The sequence below is a fragment of the Crinia signifera genome, chromosome 5 (genome assembly GCF_055691185.1).
Source record: "Crinia signifera chromosome 5, ASM5569118v1, whole genome shotgun sequence".
In the NCBI taxonomy this organism is placed as follows: domain Eukaryota; kingdom Metazoa; phylum Chordata; class Amphibia; order Anura; family Myobatrachidae; genus Crinia; species Crinia signifera.
This window is the reverse complement of record NC_139221.1, coordinates 12,491,898-12,514,595: the sequence shown is the minus strand read 5'-3', so window position 1 is coordinate 12,514,595 and position 22,698 is coordinate 12,491,898. Positions and strand designations below refer to the sequence as shown.

General features: G+C 45.8%; 1 protein-coding gene across 2 annotated transcripts in view; it reads left to right on the top strand.

Annotated features, from left to right (window-relative positions):
* PTH1R (parathyroid hormone 1 receptor) overlaps positions 1-19,266 on the top strand; it is a 249,146-nt gene extending 229,880 nt beyond the window's left edge. For both annotated transcript variants that reach the window (XM_083186690.1, XM_083186691.1), the window contains exons 9-13: positions 6,908-6,974; positions 9,831-9,925; positions 11,556-11,697; positions 13,199-13,240; positions 17,222-19,266. In XM_083186690.1, the coding sequence (XP_083042816.1) occupies positions 6,908-6,974; positions 9,831-9,925; positions 11,556-11,697; positions 13,199-13,240; positions 17,222-17,587 (712 nt within the window). In that variant the 3' untranslated portion in view covers positions 17,588-19,266. The remainder of the gene's footprint in view (positions 1-6,907; positions 6,975-9,830; positions 9,926-11,555; positions 11,698-13,198; positions 13,241-17,221) is intronic.
* The last annotated feature ends 3,432 nt before the right edge of the window (positions 19,267-22,698 follow it).

The window sequence follows — 22,698 nt, the reverse complement described above, 5'->3', positions numbered from 1 at the left end:
TACTGTATAGCCAGGTGTGAGGGGACCTACTGTATGTACTATATAGCCAGGTGTGAGGGGGCCTACTGTATGTACTGTATAGCCAGGTGTGAGGGGGCCTACTGTATGTACTGTATAGCCAGGTGTAAGGGGACCTACTGTATGTACTGTATAGCCAGGTGTGAGGGGGCCTACTGTATGTACTATATAGCCAGGTGTGAGGGGGCCTACTGTATGTACTATATAGCCAGGTGTGAGGGGACCTACTGTATGTACTGTATAGCCAAGTGTGAGGGGGCCTACATATATGTACTATATAGCCAGGTGTGAGGGGGCCTACTGTATGTACTATATAGCCAGGTGTGAGAGGGCCTACTGTATGTACTGAATAGCCAGGTGTGAGGGGGCCTACTGTATGTACTGTATAGCCAGGTGTGAGGGGGCCTACTGTATGTACTGTATAGCCAGGTGTGAGGGGGCCTACTGTATGTACTGTATAACCAGGTGTGAGGGGGCCTACTGTATGTACTGTATAGCCAAGTGTGAGGGGGCCTACATATATGTACTATATAGCCAGGTGTGAGGGGGCCTACTGTATGTACTATATAGCCAGGTGTGAGGGGGCGTACTGTATAGCCAGGTGTGAGGGGGCCTACTGTATGTACTGTATAGCCAGGTTTGAGGGGGCCTACTGTATGTACTATACAGCCAGGTTTGAGGGGGCATACTGTATGTACTATACAGCCAGGTGTGAGGGGGCCTACTGTATGTACTGTATAGCCAGGTTTGAGGGGGCCTACTGTATGTACTGTATAGCCAGGTGTGAGGGGGCCTACTGTATGTACTGTATAGCCAGGTGTGAGGGGGCCTACTGTATGTACTGTATAGCCAAGTGTGAGGGGGCCTACTTATATGTACTATATAGCCTGGTGTGAGGGGGCTTACTGTATGTACTATATAGCCAGGTGTGAGGGGGCGTACTGTATGCACTGTATAGCCAGGTGTGAGGGGGCCTACTGTATGTACTATATAGCCAGGTGTGAGGGGGCCTACTGTATGTACTGTATAGCCAGGTGTGAGGGGGCCTACTCTATGTACTGTATAGCCAGGTGTGAGGGGGCCTACTGTATGTACTGTATAGCCAGGTGTGAGGGGGCCTACTTTATGTACTGTATAGCCAGGTGTGAGGGGGCCTACTCTATGTACTGTATAGCCAGGTGTGAGGGGTCCTACTGTATGTACTGTATAGCCAGGTGTGAGGGGGCCTACTGTATGTACTATATAACCAGGTGTGAGGGGGCCTACTGTATGTACCGTATAGCCAAGTGTGAGGGGGCCTACTGTATGTACCATATAGCCAGGTGTGAGGGGGCGTACTGTATGTACTATATAGCCAGGTGTGAGGGGGGCTACTTATATGTACTATATAGCCAAGTGTGAGGGGGCCTACTGTATGTACTATATAGCCAGGTGTGAGGGGGCCTACTGTATGTACTATATAGCCAGGTGTGAGGGGGCCTACTGTATGTACTATATAGCCAGGTGTGAGGGGGCCTACTGTATGTACTGTATAGCCAAGTGTGAGGGGGCCTACTGTATGTACTATACAGCCAGATGTGAGGGGGGCCTACTGTATGTACTGTATAGCCAGGTGTGAGGGGGCCTACTGTATGTACCGTATAGCCAAGTGTGAGGGGGCCTACTGTATGTACTATACAGCCAGGTGTGAGGGGGGCCTACTGTATGTACTGTATAGCCAGGTGTGAGGGGGCCTACTGTATGTACTATATAGCCAGGTGTGAGGGGGCCTACTGTATGTACTGTATAGCCAGGTGTGAGGGGGCCTACTGTATGTACCGTATAGCCAAGTGTGAGGGGGCCTACTGTATGTACTATACAGCCAGGTGTGAGGGGGGGCTACATATATGTACTGTATAGCCAGGTGTGAGGGGGCCTACTGTATGTACCGTATAGCCAAGTGTGAGGGGGCCTACTGTATGTACTATATAGCCAGGTGTGAGGGGGCCTACTGTATGTACTATATAGCCAGGTGTGAGGGGACCTACTGTATGTACTGTATAGCCAGGTGTGAGGGGGCCTACTGTATGTACTGTATAGCCAGGTGTGAGGGGGCCTACTGTATGTACTGTATAGCCAGGTTTGAGGGGGCCTACTGTATGTACTATATAGCCAGGTGTGAGGGGGCCTACTGTATGTACTATATAGCCAGGTGTGAGGGGGCCTACTATATGTACTATATAGCCAGGTGTGAGGGGGCCTACTGTATGTACTATATAGCCAGGTCTTGAGGGGGCCTACTGTATGTACTGTATAGCCAGGTGTGAGGGGGCCTACTGTATGTACTATATATAGCCAGGTGTGAGGGGGCCTACTGTATGTACTATATAGCCAGGTGTGAGGGGGCCTACTGTATGTACTGTATAGCCAGGTGTGAGGGGGCCTACTGTATGTACTGTATAGCCAGGTGTGAGGGGGCCTACTGTATGTACTATATAGCCAGGTGTGAGGGGACCTACTGTATGTACTGTATAGCCAGGTGTGAGGGGGCCTACTGTATGTACTGTATAGCCAGGTGTGAGGGGGCCTACTGTATGTACTGTATAGCCAGGTTTGAGGGGGCCTACTGTATGTACTATATAGCCAGGTGTGAGGGGGCCTACTGTATGTACTATATAGCCAGGTGTGAGGGGGCCTACTATATGTACTATATAGCCAGGTGTGAGGGGGCCTACTGTATGTACTATATAGCCAGGTGTGAGGGGGCCTACTATATGTACTATATAGCCAGGTGTGAGGGGGCCTACTGTATGTACTATACAGCCAGGTGTGAGGGGACCTACTGTATGTACTGTATAGCCAGGTGTGAGGGGGCCTACTGTATGTACTGTATAGCCAGGTGTGAGGGGACCTACTGTATGTACTGTATAGCCAGGTGTGAGGGGGCCTACTGTATGTACTGTATAGCCAGGTGTGAGGGGGCCTACTGTATGTACTGTATAGCCAGGTTTGAGGGGGCCTACTGTATGTACTATATAGCCAGGTGTGAGGGGGCCTACTGTATGTACTATATAGCCAGGTGTGAGGGGGCCTACTATATGTACTATATAGCCAGGTGTGAGGGGGCCTACTGTATGTACTATATAGCCAGGTCTTGAGGGGGCCTACTGTATGTACTGTATAGCCAGGTGTGAGGGGGCCTACTGTATGTACTATATATAGCCAGGTGTGAGGGGGCCTACTGTATGTACTATATAGCCAGGTGTGAGGGGGCCTACTTATATGTACTATACAGCCAGGTGTGAGGGGGCCTACTGTATGTACTGTATAGCCAGGTGTGAGGGGGCCTACTGTATGTACTGTATAGCCAGGTGTGAGGGGGCCTACTGTATGTACTATATAGCCAGGTGTGAGGGGACCTACTGTATGTACTGTATAGCCAGGTGTGAGGGGGCCTACTGTATGTACTGTATAGCCAGGTGTGAGGGGGCCTACTGTATGTACTGTATAGCCAGGTTTGAGGGGGCCTACTGTATGTACTATATAGCCAGGTGTGAGGGGGCCTACTGTATGTACTATATAGCCAGGTGTGAGGGGGCCTACTATATGTACTATATAGCCAGGTGTGAGGGGGCCTACTGTATGTACTATATAGCCAGGTGTGAGGGGGCCTACTGTATGTACTGTATAGCCAGGTGTGAGGGGGCCTACTGTATGTACTGTATAGCCAGGTGTGAGTGGGCCTACTGTATGTACTGTATAGCCAGGTGTGAGGGGACCTACTGTATGTACTGTATAGCCAGGTGTGAGGGGGCCTACTGTATGTACTGTATAGCCAGGTGTGAGGGGACCTACTGTATGTACTGTATAGCCAGGTGTGAGGGGACCTACTGTATGTACTATATAGCCAGGTGTGAGGTGTCTAAGTGCTGTATAGCCAGGTGTGAGGGGGCCTAAGTGCTGTATAGCCAGGTGTGAGGGGGTCTAAGTACTGTATAGCCAGGTGTGAAGGGGTCTAAGTGCTGTATACCCAGGTGTGAGGGGGCGTACTGTATGTACTATATAGCCAGGTGTGAGTGGGTCTAAGTGCTGTATAGCCAGGTGTGAGGGGACCTACTGTATGTACTGTATAGCCAGGTGTGAGGGGACCTACTGTATGTACTATATAGCCAGGTGTGAGGGGTCTAAGTGCTGTATAGCCAGGTGTGAGGGGGCCTAAGTGCTGTATAGCCAGGTGTGAGGGGGTCTAAGTACTGTATAGCCAGGTGTGAAGGGGTCTAAGTGCTGTATACCCAGGTGTGAGGGGGCGTACTGTATGTACTATATAGCCAGGTGTGAGTGGGTCTAAGTGCTGTATAGCCAGGTGTGAGTGGGTCTAAGTGCTGTATAGCCAGGTGTGAGGGGGTCTAAGTGCTGTATACTCATTTTCTCACAATGTCGCATCAGGAACATTTCTTGTATAGAGACAACTTTGTCTCCTAAAATCCATGAAACAATCAAATTTAACGAGGAATGAAAGTTAATGACCAGTGATCCTGTTTACGTAAAGTCTCCGAGGCTGCCATTGATTTCCTCAGACTAAAAGCGCAGGTTTACTGTCTGTGGTTAATCAGAAAACACTTTCGGATCAATACGCTGAGAGCTGTGAGGGCTGGATACTTTCTGGGCGGCAGACAGGAAACGCGGCCTGGATGTAACATCACAGAAGTATTGGCGGAGGACGCTGCATTGGGAAAATGGTTTTATAACATGATGGCGGAAATCATTATATCAGTTCTGCTTTCGCCTATGACAATGGTTGTACTTCACTGTCAGGTCTCCGCACACCCGCGGGAATGTACAGTACATATTGTACTGTTTCATTCATAGGAGGAACATTAAAGGATATGGGATGGGTACAAGGTTAATGGGACACATGGCATGCAGAGGCTGTGACTTCGAGAAGTAAGACAAAGTAACAACTAGTTACCCTCTGGGTCCGATTCATATCGAATCGCACAGCCAGGTGATATATTAACCATTTGGCTCTGTGTATTAGACATGATATAAGGACCACTGTGGCTCTGTGTATTAGACATGATATAAGGACCACTGTGGCTCTGTGTATTAGACATGATATAAGGACCGCTGTGGCTCTGTGTGTTAGACATGATATAAGGACCGCTGTGGCTCTGTGTGTTAGACATGATATAAGGACCACTGTGGCTCTGTGTATTAGACATGATATAAGGACCACTGTGGCTCTGTGTATTAGACATGATATAAGGACCGCTGTGGCTCTGTGTGTTAGACATGATATAAGGACCGCTGTGGCTCTGTGTGTTAGACATGATATAAGGACCACTGTGGCTCTGTGTATTAGACATGATATAAGGACCGCTGTGGCTCTGTGTGTTACACATGATATAAGGACCGCTGTGGCTCTGTGTGTTAGACATGATATAAGGACCACTGTGGCTCTGTATATTAGACATGATATAAGGACCACTGTGGCTCTGTGTGTTAGACATGATATAAGGAGCACTGTGGTTCTTTGTGTTAGACATGATATAAGGAGCACTGTGGTTCTTTGTGTTAGACATGATATAAGGAGCACTGTGGTTCTGTGTGTTAGACATGATATAAGGACCACTGTGGCTCTGTGTGTTAGACATGATATAAGGAGCACCGTGGTTCTGTGTGTTAGACATGATATAAGGAGCACTGTGGTTCTTTGTGTTAGACATGATATAAGGAGCACTGTGGTTCTCTGTGTTAGACATGATATAAGGACCACTGTGGCTCTGTGTGTTAGACATGATATAAGGACCACTGTGGCTCTGTGTGTTAGACATGATATAAGGAGCACTGTGGTTCTGTGTGTTAGACATGATATAAGGAGCACTGTGGTTCTGTGTGTTAGACATGATATAAGGAGCACTGTGGTTCTGTGTGTTAGACATGATATAAGGACCAGTGTGGTTCTGTGTGTTAGACATGATATAAGGACCACTGTGGCTCTGTGTGTTAGACAATATATAAGGACCACTGTGGCTCTGTGTATTAGAGATGATATAATGACCACTGTGGTTCTGTGTGTTAGACATGATATAAAGACCACTGTGGCTGTTTGTATTAGACATGATATAAGGACAACTGTGGCTCTGTGTAGTAGATATGATATAAGGACCACTGTGGTTCTGTGTGTTAGACATGATATAAAGACCACTGTGGCTGTGTGTATTAGACATGATATAATGTCCACTGTGGCTCTGTGTGTTAGACATGATATAAGGACCACTGTGGCTCTGTGTGTTAGACATGATATAAGGAGCACTGTGGCTCTGTGTGTTAGACATGATATAAGGAGCACTGTGGTTCTGTGTGTTAGACATGATATAAGGAGCACTGTGGTTCTGTGTGTTAGACATGATATAAGGAGCACTGTGGTTCTGTGTGTTAGACATGATATAAGGACCAGTGTGGTTCTGTGTGTTAGACATGATATAAAGACCACTGTGGCTGTGTGTATTAGACATGATATAAGGACAACTGTGGCTCTGTGTAGTAGACATGATATAAGGACCACTGTAGTTCTGTGTGTTATACATGATATAAAGACCACTGTGGCTGTGTGTATTAGACATGATATAAGGACCTCTGTGGCTCTGTGTGTTAGACATGATATAAGGACCACTGTGGCTCTGTGTGTTAGACATGATATAATGTCCACTGTGGCTCTGTGTGTTAGACATGATATAATGTCCACTGTGGCTCTGTGTGTTAGAAATTATACAATGACCACTGTGGCTCTGTGTGTTAGATATGATATAATGACCACAGTGGCTCTGTGTGTTAGACATGTTTTAAGGACCACTGTGATTCTGTGTGTTAGACATGATATATTTATCCTTATTATCCAATTCATCAGGTGCTGGGATCTCAGTGCGGGGAATCTGAAGTGGATCATACAAGGTCCTATACTTGCTGCTACAGTGGTAAGTGATCAATTGAAGCAGGATCCCCTTAAGGCCCCAATACACTTGTTCGACTTGTCTTAGGAACAAGTCAGACCCGATTTACCTTCAACTCCCCCAGAAGCTCCCTGGGAGGCCTCCCATGCGATATATCACATGTAAAAAAAATGCCCCCTGGGCAGCTGCTGGGGAAGCTGAATGTTCAAATGAATGGATGGCTAATGATTGGCTGAGAGAGCTGTCTCAGCCAACCAGCGATCGTCCATTCATTTGAATGGGAGTTTAGGTAGCGGCAGGCAGGCAGGAGATTTCAAAACTCCCATTCAAAAGAATGGGCAGCTGCTGATTGGCTGAGAGAGATCTCTCAGCCAATCAGCTGCCACCCATTCTTTTGAATAGGAGTTTTTAAATCTCCTGGCGTCCCGCCGATACTGCAGCACAACCTGTTCCCCGGAGGATGCAGAGCGGGGAGATAGCCTCTCCTGCCTGTCGCTTCTGCACTCTGCAGACTATAGGTGTCTGGCCTAACAGTCCAGGTTATAGGGATATCCATACCTGAGCAAAAGTGGTCTAATATTGTAAGTACCTCAATCAATTTGAAAAAGGGTCTATGTACTAAGACTTTGAGAGACATGGGGCCAGATGCACCAAATTTCAAAAAGTGATAAAGTGTTGAGTGATAAGGAATCAGCCAATCGTGACTTGACTGCCAAGTTACAGTCTCGGTTAGAAAAATGACAGTTATGAGCCAACAGACTGCTTGTTTTTCACTGCACTTTATCACATTTTGAAGCTTGGTGCATCTGGTCCATTAAGTGGAGAAATGCCAGCCAATCAGCTCCTAACCACCACGTTACACACTAGATTTAAATAAAATGACAGTTGGAGGCTTGTTGGTTGGTACTTTATCTCAGTCAAATTGTATCTCTCTCCAGGTCTTTGTACATAGACCCCTTGGACTATGGGGTCAATAAAGTAAGACTTGGAGAGAGATAAAGGGGATGGAGATAAAGTACCAGTCAATAAGCTCCTAACTGCCACATTGTAGGCTTTGTTTGAAAAATGACAGGGTTTGGTTGGTTGGTACTTAGGGGCAGATTTATCAGCTAGTGATATTCTTGTTATCACTTGTTACGAATGATAAATGGCGCTTCAGCCAATCAGCTTCTGTCGTATGTTTAACAAAATGACAGTTAGGGGCATATTGGCTGGACCAACAGTTATCATTCATAATCAGTTACAACATCATTATCACTTGTTGATAAGTATGCCCCTATCTCGCTCCACTTTATCTCTAAGGCTTCGCAAATAGACCCCCAAATTTATGAACCCCCAACCGTATGAACAACTGGTTTCAAGTCCCGTATTACAATCTTGTTTTATATGACAGATGTCATTCATCTGATCCTTACGATAATACAGTAACTGTAGCTTGTTGCCGACGTTTCTTTTATTAAGGATATAAAGTAAATACATATGGAGTCAGACATCCAGCTAATGGCCTCAATGTGCCCCCAGGGACCGAATATAGAGAACAGTCCTCAGTCAGACGCAGAGGACGTCTTAGGACAGCATAGAACATCTTCCGAGATAAGACCAAGTTACTGTATACAGAGATACGAGCACTCGTACACTTCTAATAGAGCACATGTGATGTCAGGGGAATTACAGCTCAGTGCTGACAGAAGCCTTGTGATAAAGTGAAAAGTAATTATGCAGCAGCCAATTGGTTCCTAACTGCCATTTTTTTCTTCAAAACTCAGTATGTAACTTGACATTTAGGAGCTGATGTAACAGTGTAATGTGGGCTAGGTGACCTGAGGGAGATTTCTAGACTAATGAGGGAGAGAGGGAGATTGCTGCTATGTCAGGGAGTCTCCTGCAGAATGCAGGAGGGGAGGTAACTATGATGTAACAGTGTAATGTGGGCTAAGTGACATGATGGAGATTGCTAGACTAATGAGGGAGAGAGGGAGATTGCTGCTATGTCAGGGAGTCTCCTGCAGAATGCAGGAGGGGAGGTAACTATGATGTAAGTGTAATGTGAGCTAGGTGACATGATGGAGATTGCTAGACTAATGAGGGAGAGGGGGAGATTGCTGCTATGTCAGGGAGTCTCCTGCAGAATGTAGGAGGGGAGGTAACTATGATGTAACAGTGTAATGTGGGCTAGGTGACATGAGGGAGATTGCTAGACTAATGAGGGAGAGAGGGAGATTGCTGCTATGTCAGGGAGTCTCCTGCAGAATGCAGGAGGGGAGGTAACTATGATGTAACAGTGTAATGTGGGCTAGGTGACATGAGGGAGATTGCTAGACTAATGAGGAAGATAGGGAGATTGCTGCTATGTCAGGGAGTCTCCTGCAGAATGCAGGAGGGGAGGTAACTATGATGTAACAGTGTAATGTGGGCTAGGTGACATGAGGGAGATTGCTAGACTAATGAGGGAGAGAGGGAGATTGCTGCTATTTCAGGGAGTCTCCTGCAGAATGCAGGAGGGGAGGTAACTATGACGTAACAGTGTAATGTGGGCTAGGTAACATGAGGGAGATTGGTAGACTAATAAGGGAGAGAGGGACATTGCTGCTATTGCAGGGAGTCTCCTGCAGATTGCAGGAGGGGAGGTAACTATGATGTAACAGTGCAATGTGGGCTAGGTGACATGAGGGAGATTGCTAGACTAATGAGGGAGAGAGGGAGATTGCTGCTATTTCAGGGAGTCTCCTGCAGAATGCAGGAGGGGAGGCAGCTATGCATAACATGAAGTATTTTATCACTTGTGTATATCTTAAGTTAATCTCTTTTTTGCTATAATGTGACTTCTCCTTCGTTGGACAATATATCTGATTTGATTGAAAATTTCCTTTTCTCTTTTAGGCAAATTTTTTTCTTTTTATTAATATTGTTAGAGTATTAGCAACCAAACTGAGAGAGACAAACGCGGGGCGATGCGACGCGCGGCAGCAGTACAGGTGAGTCCCAGAGTGTTACCGGAAAACGTCCTACTTTGGTGGTTTCAATGTTTGGTGCCACTTATCAGTGATGTCACAGCCGGAGAGTGGCAGTATTTTAACAAATATAAATAAGATTAAAAATTCTAGCAAACAAATACATTTGTAATAAAAAATTGGAAGAAAAAAATGCTATATTTTAGTGATATATATATATATATTTTTTTATCCTGAGATGGTGATAATGATTGGAAGCCAGCAATACATTGGATCAAAGTCTCTGGTTATAGGGGTATTTATCATGCTATGGAGAGGGATAAAGTGGAGAGAAAAAAAAAGCACTAAGCGATCAGCTTCTGTAATTTTTCAAAACCAGGCCGTAACATGGCAGTTAGGAGCTGATTGGCCTAATCTCCTTTCATTTTAGCTCTCTCCATGGTACATATCCACCTCTCACATGCTGTATGGTCACCGTTTTGTGGGCATAATTCAGACTTGATTGCAGGGTACATTTTGTTAGCCAATGGACAAAACTATGTGCGCTGCAGGTGGGGCAGATGTAACATGTGCAGAGAAAGTTAGATTTGGGTGAGTTATTTTGTTTCTGTGCAGGGTAAATACTGGCTGCTTTATTTTTACACTGCAATTTACATTTCAGATTGAAGTACAAACCCCACCCAAATATAACTCTCTCTGCACAAGTTACATCTGTCCCACTTGCAGTGCACATGGTTTTGTCTATTGGCTAACAAAGGGGCTGATTCACATGTGTTCACACAGGTCAAAATTTATCCCCGTCCCCGATTGTGGGGGTCAAAAGTCATTCGATGGTGAGAGACCATGAAATGATTTTCCTCTGTGCGGGCGCAAACGAACGAATGTGTAATGTGCGTTTGGTGGAGCAGCGTTTACCTGCTCCCTAGGAAATGAATTAACGCAGCATAGCAAGCAGGTTTGAATAAGGCCCTATATCTCTAAACTGTATCTCTCTCCATGCTTCTATAAATAACCCCTATATCAGGCCTGGCCAACCTGCGGCTCTCCAGATGTTGTCAAACTACAAATCCCATCATGCCTTGCCACAGTTTTGCTATAAAGGAGTGTTAAAACTGTGGCAAGGCATGCTGGGATATGTAGTTTCACGACACCTGGAGAGCCATAGGTTGGCCTGTCCTGCCCTATATCTTAAAATGGGCACAGACAGGAGACAAGGAAAAATAATGGGTGCGACCCAAGAGGGTGGAGGGCCCTGCTGGTGACAGCTTCCAGTCTACAGGAGGCCATATGTGGTCACATTACATAGGCTGATATGTTTATAATAAGAAATAGCCACTTATACACTTGTATACTGTAGCAGAATACGCTATGTAGTAGCCCATTGGAGACAGCTGCAGGGCCTCCCTTCCTTCCAGGCTGCGGCGATGGTTATTGGAGCCAGGACCCCCGACAGAGAGGCAGAATGGAGCATTAGAGAGAGTGTACCCCCATAACGATGCCAGGATGGCAGGGCTGCCCTCTGCCCACAGGGCTAATGACGCTAAATGCCCAGGAAGGGATATCACACACACACATAGGATATCTGCACATAACCCTTCTTCATTCCGCGGCTGTGACTTCCAGGTTCCTGACGGTCTCTCTGCTTGTCTTACAGGAAGCTGCTGAAGTCCACCTTGGTCCTGATGCCCCTCTTTGGCGTTCACTACATTGTGTTCATATCTCTGCCATACACAGACGTGTCGGAGGTGGTCTGGCACGTACAGATGCACTACGAAGCCTTGCTGAACTCCTTCCAGGTATTAGGTTCTATTAGAATGCTCTGATGTGGTTTATGAGAGTGCACTCTATGCCGGGGCTTCCAGGCGGCATCCTTTACTACAGTATATGGCATTTACTATGTGCGCGGTGACCATACTGGCTCCCAACTGTCACCTTTCAGTAGTTGGGGAACATTTAAAGGGACCCATTCATTCAATTCTCAAAACTCAAATTAATTTGAATGTGCACCTGTGAGGGGAAGTCCAAGGGCGGGCAGGGGGCTGGACGAGCCGATAGAAACGCTGACCTACACCGGCGATAGCTGCCATGTCGATCCCTGCTCTGGGCAGGAGGCTGACATCACATGACGTCATCCTGAATTCGCCCATCTCCGGCCAAGATCAGTCTAGACTGACTTTTTATTTGCTAATAGGGAAAAAAACACATTCAATGGTCAACGACCATAGAATTGTCGCCCGTGTGGCCACATGCGAGGGGATGTGTAAGCATGCTCACCCCCTCAAATGCAAATGCGGGTATTCGCGCGGTGTGCAGGGGTGTCGTTCGGACAGGTCTGAATTGGGCCCCAAGCCCAGGATGCGGTACATTGCAGGGCTTGGACACGGTGGGCGACGCGATTTTCGAATTAGCGTTGTCCATAGAAGCTTATGGCCTTCCTGATTCCTAATTCCTGATGTGAATTCCGCGATAGAAGTCCATAGGCTGATTTTTTGTTCATCCCCATGCGTCGCTGTACGCATGCGCCGGTAGCCGGAGTCCTAGTCCAAAACCCAGAAGTTCTATCATCGCATCGGATGGCACTTACCGCAAGGGCAGTTCTTTGCCAATTTCTTCATGCAAACGCTGGTAAGCTCTTGTGCTGCTTGCTGCATTCTGCCCATTATGTGGACCCACCCATTGATCCAACGAGGGCTAAAGTTCAGTGCCCTTTAGGGACCCGAATTCGCTATTATTTCCTGCTTTACTGTAGAATTAATTCGAATTTTAATCTAACGGTTTGAACGTGATGATGACGTTCTCAACACCCGTAAGCGTGGTAATAAGTATTGTGATTTTTGGGGGGGATCCGGATGACAGGTCAACAGTGTATAAGTCGACAGTCCTTAGGACGACACCAAACAGTTGACAAGCACTAGGGCAAAAGGTCAACCCTCACGCCCAGAGGATGCATGGGTGCACCTGCGTTTATAGAGGTACGCCCAGCGTTTCCATGGGCACACCCACCATCTTCGTCATAAAATACTGGGCGGATCCCTTGCATCTGGTCGTCGACCATGGAATGATGCGGAATGTGCACGCAGATCTGAGGTTGCTCAGAGCAACCTTAGATCTGCGTGCACATTCTGAGGGAAGTGGGCGGGCAGCTGAACATCCGGTGATGTCAGCTGCGCGCTCCCCCTCACCCGCGTCAGTTATAAAATCGCCACATACAGCTGTAATAGCTACACATAGATATATAATATTGAAGCCCAGTGGTATACAAGTTACTGATTGGTATCTCTTTATTTCCTTATACAGGGATTTTTTGTCGCCATTATATACTGCTTTTGTAACGGAGAGGTAAGTACCTGCCGGTGAAACTTTTATTATTTTATTCAGCGGCATCATGAATAATTTATCATTTGAAATAAAAATTTGAGCACCTAGAATTTACCACTACTGAGTACATTGATGTGCTTGGGGGGAATGTGGCCCTGGGGGTTAAAGAAATCCACAAAGCTTTTTTTTTTTATGAGTATTTGTGAAGTAGCAGATCAGAAACTCACCCCCCCCCGGCTACATGTTTAACCTTTCTATCCCAAAGACCCTCTTGAACTATTGATTTTCAAATTAGTCCCTGAGGGTTGCCGGTGGCCCCTGCAGACCAGGCATAGAAATCCGGATGATTTATGTCACTGAAGGCAGCTTGTAATGAGGGTATTTGTCTTCTGCTGGGGGGACCGCACACACGCACAGCTGCCAATCAATCTTCTGTCCTAGAAGAAGTGTCCGGGGCCACAGGTATAAAGGCTGCTCTCCGCTTGAATCCGCTTGATTCTCCAAAGCGAACTGCGACCGACTGCTACAAAATGCGCATCGATTAATACAATTACTGGGGTTGAAGCAGTTATTGATCCTGCAGTAAAATGTCATACCTAGCTAGATTGTGTCTTGGCAGCTGTGTCCATGGCGATATCTGCACTCACTTCGTATTATACTCCACATAACTGCCAAGAAAATCAATCTTAATAAAGGTGGAGCTGACTACTGCATCATGGGAAATATTGAAAAATAATACGTACTGTATCGGTCAGAGATATGTGCACCAAAGTGATCGTCACATTTAATCCAAAGTGTGTATTTTATATTAGTTGATGTGCTGTGAAGATATGGGGTAATTAGCTTGGTAAGGGGCTTGGTGCAGAGGCTAGGTGCTTCATCAGGATCCAATCACAGTAATAATAATAATAGGAAAGCAATGCTTTACTGTCAGCGTACATGAAACAGAACAACACATACACCTTTCCCTCATTGAAGGCACTAACTCACTTCTTCATCCCTCACTATGGGTGGGAAGTACTAAGGGAGAAATGCGGTAAACCCCCCGTTTTCAATGTTTTTCAAATGTACTAAGACCCGGCCGCCGTGTTTTTGCCACCTTTGGATGGCGATACCCTATAGAAGCCTATGGGTTTCTTATCACCGGCCGCTGCAACCCACCGGCTTCGCCGACCCCCCCTGCAGATGCCAACCCCCCTCCCCCTTGTATACCTTCCTCCAGGAAGCCTAGACCCAGAAGGTCACCCTAGCGAAGCAGCCGGAGGTCCTTCTGCAGGAAGAATTGCCAGAGACAGCCTGCTTAGGCTTCCCGGCATTGGGGGGGAGTGAGGAGGGCCCAGGGAGGTGATGCATACCACCTCACAGGTATCGCGGGGGAGGCCTCCGTCACTGCAGTGCGATGTTGATCGCATAAATTAGTATATGCATATGTGATCAACATCGATGCGAGGGCCAGCAATGTATTTTACTACATCCCGTCCTATATCTGGGTTTTCCGCCCAAAAAAATTCTGGCACCCCCCCGCTGGCTGAGCTGACAGGCGACCCAGGCAGCAGTGAGCGCTGAGCTGGTGCACTGCATTGGGTCCCCGCTCATTAGATATGTACAGGGCAGGACCAGCTCAGTGCTCACTACTACCTGTACACCTGTCAGTTCAGCCAGCAGCGCCCACCACAGACCTCGCTGGCGCCGCTCCCCCAAGCTGCCGCGGGGTCTGCCACACATGTAGCTAAGCCACTGGTAGCTAGTCTGCATCATAACAGGGCAGTTGAGAGCCAAGCTGGGCCCAGATAATTTTCAGGGGGTGTGGCCTAATCATGAGAGGCGTGGCCATTCATATTAAGAATAAAATACAGAACAAAATTGTACTTTAATCACCTCCCTGGCCACACTGCTGCCCAGCACACAGCAGCATGTGCTAGGCTGACCCCGTTTCCAGATGATGGGGTCCCCACTGGTTCCCTCGATCAGACCTGGGCCCGGATTATAGTACCCCCTTACTTGGCACCACTGCCTTAAGTGCCTCACAAAGTCCTCCTACTGGTCTACTCACACTCAGAACTCTGGACTGGCAACATGTAGCTTGATCCCACAGTTTGGTGATCTACCCTTTCTCCTACAGGGTTAGACACAGGCCCCCTGGCCCTGAATGGCTTCCTAGCACAATGAGCTCCTAACGGTCTTCCCAAACCCCTTGGGCTGGTCACACAAGCTGCAGCCTGTCCTGACTGACGTAGCCTCAACGTCTGGCTTTGCTCTGCAGCCATTAGGTACAATCACACCTGGATGTTCCTCCCTGTATGGGTGTGTCCCTCCAAAGAAGACATGCCCAGCAATGAAATATTAACAATTCTGTTTAGTTACAGATGTGCCATTACACCCCTCAGTACACTATATGGTGCACGCAGGTCCGCAATTAGGCCAAGTACACACAAATGATAAGGTTACGTTTTGCAAGAATCTAATTGGTTGCTAAGAGCAACATCCAATCTTAGTACATTTACCTTTTATGGGCTTGTTAGGAATTGAACCCATGACCTCAGCGCTGTGAGGCAGTAATGTAACCATTACACCATCCGTACTGCCCCGTATATATAACACATGGTGGAGATAGAACCCATGACCTCAGCACTGTGAGGCAGTAATGTAACCATTACACCGTCCGTACTGCCCCGTATATATAACACATGGTGGGGATAGAACCCATGACCTCAGTGCTGTGAGGCAGTAATGCTAACCATTACACCATCCGTACTGCCCTGTATATATAACACATGGTGGGAATAGAACCCATGACCTCAGTGATGTGAGGCAGTAATGTAACCATTACACCGTCCGTACTGCCCCGTATATATAACACATGGTGGGGATAGAACCCATGACCTCAGTGCTGTGAGGCAGTAATGCTAACCATTACACCGTCCGTACTGCCCCGTATATATAACACATGGTGGGGATAGAACCCATGACCTCAGCGCTGTGAGGCAGTAATGTAACCATTACACCATCTTTGCTGCCCCGTATATATAACTCATGGTGGGGATAGAACCCATGACCTCAGTGATGTGAGGCAGTAATGCTAACCATTACACCATCCGTACTGCCCGGTATATATAACTCATGGTGGGGATAGAACCCATGACCTCAGTGCTGTGAGGCAGTAATGCTAACCATTACACCATCCGTACTGCCCGGTATATATAACACATGGTGGGGATAGAACCCTCAGTGCTGTGAGGCAGTAATGTAACCATTACACCGTCCGTACTGCCCCGTATATATAACACATGGAGGGGATAGAACCCGTGACCTCAGCGATGTGAGGCAGTAATGCTAACCATTACACTGTCCATACTGTCCCGAATATATAACACATGGTGGGGATAGAACCCATGACCTCAGCGCTGTAAGGCAGTAATGCTAACCATTACACCATCCATACTGCCCCTTATATATAACACATGGTGGGGATAGAACCCATGATCTCAGTGCTGTGAGGCAGTAATGCTAACCATTACATTATCTCTGCTGCCCTATGTCGTGCTGTTGTGTGCACCAGGGGAGGTGGGGTGTCCTAGCCCAGGAGCCTCTTCATCCTGCTACATCACTGATGGTATGAAACCAACATGGAACATTGACACAACCAGTCCGACATTGTGACCAATGATTTGGTGATGTTGTCTCCCACTTAGACGAGTTCTACCAACCTAGGAGAGAGATAAAATGGATAGTTGCGCCAAGTAACCAATCAGATTTTAGTATTTATATACTGTAGCACAGTATAAGCTAATTGGTTGATTTGGACATCCATGCCACTTTATCTCTTTCCAGGGCTTGATAAGTTTCCCCTGGTTATTGCTCAATAGTCAATTAAGTTCTCTTTTTGAACTTATTACTAAACTTCTTGAAAATTGAGGAACCATTTTCTGAGGCTCTTGGAAAATGTCACCTAGTCTAACACTGTGATCCTCACTCAATTTTTCCCACTATTTTTGTTTTCAGGTACAGGCAGAGATTAAGAAATCCTGGAGCAGGTGGACATTGGCGCTTGACTTTAAGAGGAAAGCTCGGAGCGGAAGCACCACCTACAGTTATGGACCTATGGTCTCTCACACGAGTATTACTAATGTCACCACAAGGGGGACCTTGGCCTTACACTTAAACACAAGACATGTGTCTGCGGCTCTAAACGGCCACAGGAACTTACCGGGCTATGTAAAAAATGGCTCAATTTCCGAAAACTCAATACCTTCCTCAGGACCCGAACAGTACAACAAAGACGAGGAATATCTCAACGGGTCCGGAGTCTACGACGCCGATAGACCCACAGCGGAAGTCGTAGAAGAAGAGAGGGAGACCGTCATGTAAATATTTTATCAAACATCCAAAGCGGACAAAAACTTGTGCGGGATCATTGGATGTATGCACGAGTTACGTCCTGAGATTCCGAAGATCTGAATGTCAGTGAAGGCCGATAACATTCCCCCCCCCTTCAATTTCCAGATCAGTAAGGAAGTATTTGGGGGTATTTTTGTGGTTCAAACCATTTGGCGAACAACACAGTAATACCACCGCCACACACTGTCAATTCTACGTTGTTTCCCGTCACCACCAGAGCACAAGAGACACAATTACCGAGTAGTTTTGTGCGTTTAAACCATATTTAAGTGATGTACCAGTTTGTTAATTTTCATGATCTGTATCGTTTCTTTTTTTAAAATATGTATTTTTTTTATTTTTTGCAAGACACTTATTTATCAGTCCTCTATGTTAGAGATGTGGATTTCAAAACTTTGTAAAAACATTTCCTAGAATTTAAAAACAAAAAAGACGCATGGAAAGTAGATAATAGGGTCTTTTTGTCAGCTCGCCACGGATTCCGGATTTCATGTTACGTTGTAATGGCCCAGAATGTGCACTCAATGCTCAATATCAATACCTGATTTACTACCCATACATACGTGAATAAAACGTGATATAACAGGCTGCTGGTAGAGTACACAAGAACCGGACGCTCTACTAAATCCAGGTAGGAGAACGTTATCAGGGAATTCTAAACTTCTGAGAACCATTTTCAGTTCAACAATATAAATAAAAAAGTAATCAAATGAAAGTGTTAACAACTTTAGATAAAAAGGCTTTTAAGTCCCCACCTTAACTATGCAATTCGCCACTGACAATGGGCAAGTACATTGCAAATGAACATGTTAATACAAGGCTGCTGATTCTAAACTCCCTAATTCTTGAGGGATATGTAATCAACGGCGCATTATTCATTTCTGCCTCAGGAAAAGAAAAAAAAACGTTTGTTAGAGAAAATTAAAACTGTACGATAAATAAGCAGCTAGAGTGCTGCTGATATATTTTCATTAATATATGAATAATGGAAATTATAAAAAAAATAATAATATATTTTAACAATGAAATACGCGTATGTAGGTAAACTGTATTGTATGCAGCACATGTATTGTGTACAATACATGGAGCATCACTAGTTACTTTAAGGACCAAGTGCAAAGAAAACCAAGCCCTGTTTTATTTTATATTTTTAATACACGTAATTGTGAACTGTGATTTGCCGCGCAGACATAATGTATTGTCTCGACACAGTCAGCAGTTGGCTGATGGGGGCCATTGTTCATTTTGGAAATTGTAAATGATAAAAGAAAGCAATTGAAATGGGAATTTGTATGAAATTGGTTTCAAAAGTAGGGCAAAATAATAATAAATCTTTTTTTTTTTTTTTTGGGAAATGCAACAATTTTGAATTGTTGCCAGAAATAGACTTATTTGCCATTCGCAATGCCCTATTCTATTATAAATGAGCAAGTCTTATTACTTTTAGATTTTAAATTGTCATTGTTTCAGGACTCATTCTGAAAGGTCAGTACATGTTAATTCACAGGTTACAATTTAAATGTAATAATTTAAACATTGTAAAATGAAAAACAGATTTATCCCACTTCTAAACATGTCCACGTGTATGCTGCATCAAACACATTTTATAAAGAATAAATAAATTTTATGCTGGAAAACTGGGTAGAGAATTTATATGTATTTGTGTTTATTTTCTTTGCAAATGTTATTAACAAAATTTATTGAGACATCAAAGGTAAATTTGTCCTGTCACATAGCCTTAATTATTATGATATGGTCAAGTGGACCCTGTTCTTCCCACCATATAACTCTCAGTATGTGGCATCCTGCTGCCTCCATTCCCCTCCTCACATCATGTCACTGCCCCTGTCACATGCAGCCCTGTCCTCACTGACACATCACTCATCTCCTGATATACTCTGTGCTGCTGGGGACCCTGCTCCTCCCACTATATAACTCTCAGTCTGTGGCTTCCTGCTGCCTCCATTCCCCTCCTCACATCATGTCACTGCCCCTGTCACATGCAGCCATGTCCTCACTGACACATCGCTCATCTCCTGATATACTCTGTACTGCTGGGGACCCTGCTCCTCCCACTATATAACTCTCAGTCTGTGGCATCCTGCTGCCTCCATTCCCCTCCTCACGTCAGGTCACTGCCCCTGTCACATGCAGCCCTGTCCTCACTGACACATCACTCATCTCCTGATATACTCTGTGCTGCTGGGGACCCTGCTCCTCCAACTATATAACTCTCAGTCTGTGGCTTCCTGCTGCCTCCATTCCCCTCCTCACGTCATGTCACTGCCCCTGTCACATGCAGCCCTGTCCTCACTGACACATCACTCATCTCCTGATATACTCTGTGCTGCTGGGGACCCTGCTCCTCCCACTATATAACTCTCAGTCTGCGGCTTTCTGCTGCCTCCATTCCCCTCCTCACATCATGTCACTGCCCCTGTCACATGCAGCCCTGTCCTCACTGACACATCACTCATCTCCTGATATACTCTGTGCTGCTGGGGACCCTGCTCCTCTCAATACATAACTCACAGACTGTGGCTTCCTGCAGCTTGCATTCCACTCCTCACATCATGTCACTGCCCCTGTCATATACTACATACCAACATGTCCTGACCGCTGACCATAATACATCTATTACACCCTATACAGACATAGGACACTACACCCCAACATGTCCTGACCGCTGACCATAATACATCTATTACACCCTATACAGATATAGGACACTACACCCCCAACATGTCCTGATCACTGGCCATAATACATCTATTACACTCTATACAGACATAGGTCACTACACCCCAACATGACCTGACCACCGGCCATAATACATCTATTACACCCTATACAGACATAGGACACTACACCCCAACATGTCCTGACCACTGGCCATAATACATCTATTACACCCTATACAGACATAGGACACTACACCCCAACATGTCCTGACCGCTGGCCATAATACATCTATTACACCCTATACAGATATAGGACACTACACCCCAACATGTCCTGACCGCCGGCCATAATACATCTATTACACTCTATACAGACATAGGTCACTACACCCCAACATGACCTGACCACCGGCCATAATACATCTATTACACCCTATACAGACATAGGACACTACACCCCAACATGTCCTGACTGCTGGCCATAATACATCTATTACACCCTATACAGACATAGGACGCTACACCCCAACATGTCCTGACCGCTGGACATAATACATCTATTACACCCTATACAGATATAGGACACTACACCCCAACATGTCCTGACCGCCGGCCATAATACATCTATTACACCCTATACAGACATAGGACACTACACCCCAACATGTCCTGACCACTGGCCATAATACATCTATTACACCCTATACAGACATAGGACACTACACCCCAACATGTCCTGACTGCTGGCCATAATACATCTATTACACCCTATACAGATATAGGACACTACACCCCAACATGTCCTGACCGCCGGCCATAATACATCTATTACACCCTATACAGACATAGGACACTACACCCCAACATGTCCTGACCACTGGCCATAATACATCTATTACACCCTATACAGGGGAATGGAGAATTTAAGCTACGGGGAGAGATTAAGCAATTTGGGACTATTTACATTAGAAAAGAGACGTTTAAGGGGGGACATGCTCAACATGTACAAGTATATCAAGGGCCAATATAAGGAACTGTCACACACCCTATTTTCTACTAGAAAGGAATCTAGGACGCGAGGGCATGAGTATAGATTAGAAGAAAAAAGATTTCATTCAGCTAGTAGAAAGAATTTCTTTACGGTCAGAACAGTCAAACTCTGGAACTCTCTTCCCAGAGAGGTGGTAATGGCTGGCTCATTAAATGCGTTCAAGGCAAAGTTGGACAAACATTTACTGGAGAAAAACATCCATGGGTACAAATAAGAAATATAATTTATCTGTAAAATACCAGAACCTACCAAATCAGCAATGGATATCTATACCAGGTTGAACTAGATGGACGCAAGTCTTTTTTCAGCCTTACCTACTATGTAACTATATACAGACATAGGACACTACACCCCAACATGTCCTGACTGCTGGCCATAATACATCTATTACACCCTATACAGACATAGGACACTACACCCCCAACATGTCCTGACCGTTGGCCATAATACATCTATTACACCATATACAGACATAGGACTCTACACCCCAACATGTCCTGACCGCTGACCATAATACATCTATTACACCCTATACAGACATAGGACACTACACCCCAACATGTCCTGACCACCGCCCATAATACATCTATTACACCCTATACAGACATAGGACACTACACCCCAACATGTCCTGACTGCTGGCCATAATACATCTATTACACCCTATACAGACATAGGACACTACACCCCCAACATGTCCTGACCGTTGGCCATAATACATCTATTACACCATATACAGACATAGGACTCTACACCCCAACATGTCCTGACCGCTGACCATAATACATCTATTACACCCTATACAGACATAGGACACTACACCCCAACATGTCCTGACCACTGGCCATAATACATCTATTACACCCTATACAGACATAGGACACTACACCCCAACATGCCCTGATCACTGGCCATAATACATCGATTACACCCTATACAGACATAGGGCACTACACCCCAACATGTCCTGACCTCTGGCCATAATATATCTATTACACCCTATACAGACATAGGACACTACACCCCCAACATGTCCTGACCACTGGCCATAATACATCTATTACACCCTATACAGACATAGGACGCTACACCCCAACATGTCCTTACCACCGGCCATAATACATCTATTACACCCTATACAGACATAGAACACTACACCCCAACATGTCCTGACCACTGGCCATAATACATCTATTACACACTATACAGACATAGGACACTACACCCCAACATGCCCTGACCACTGGCCATAATACATCGATTACACCTTATACAGACATAGGACACCACACCCCCAACATGTCCTGACCACTGGCCATAATACATCTATTATACCCTATACAGACATA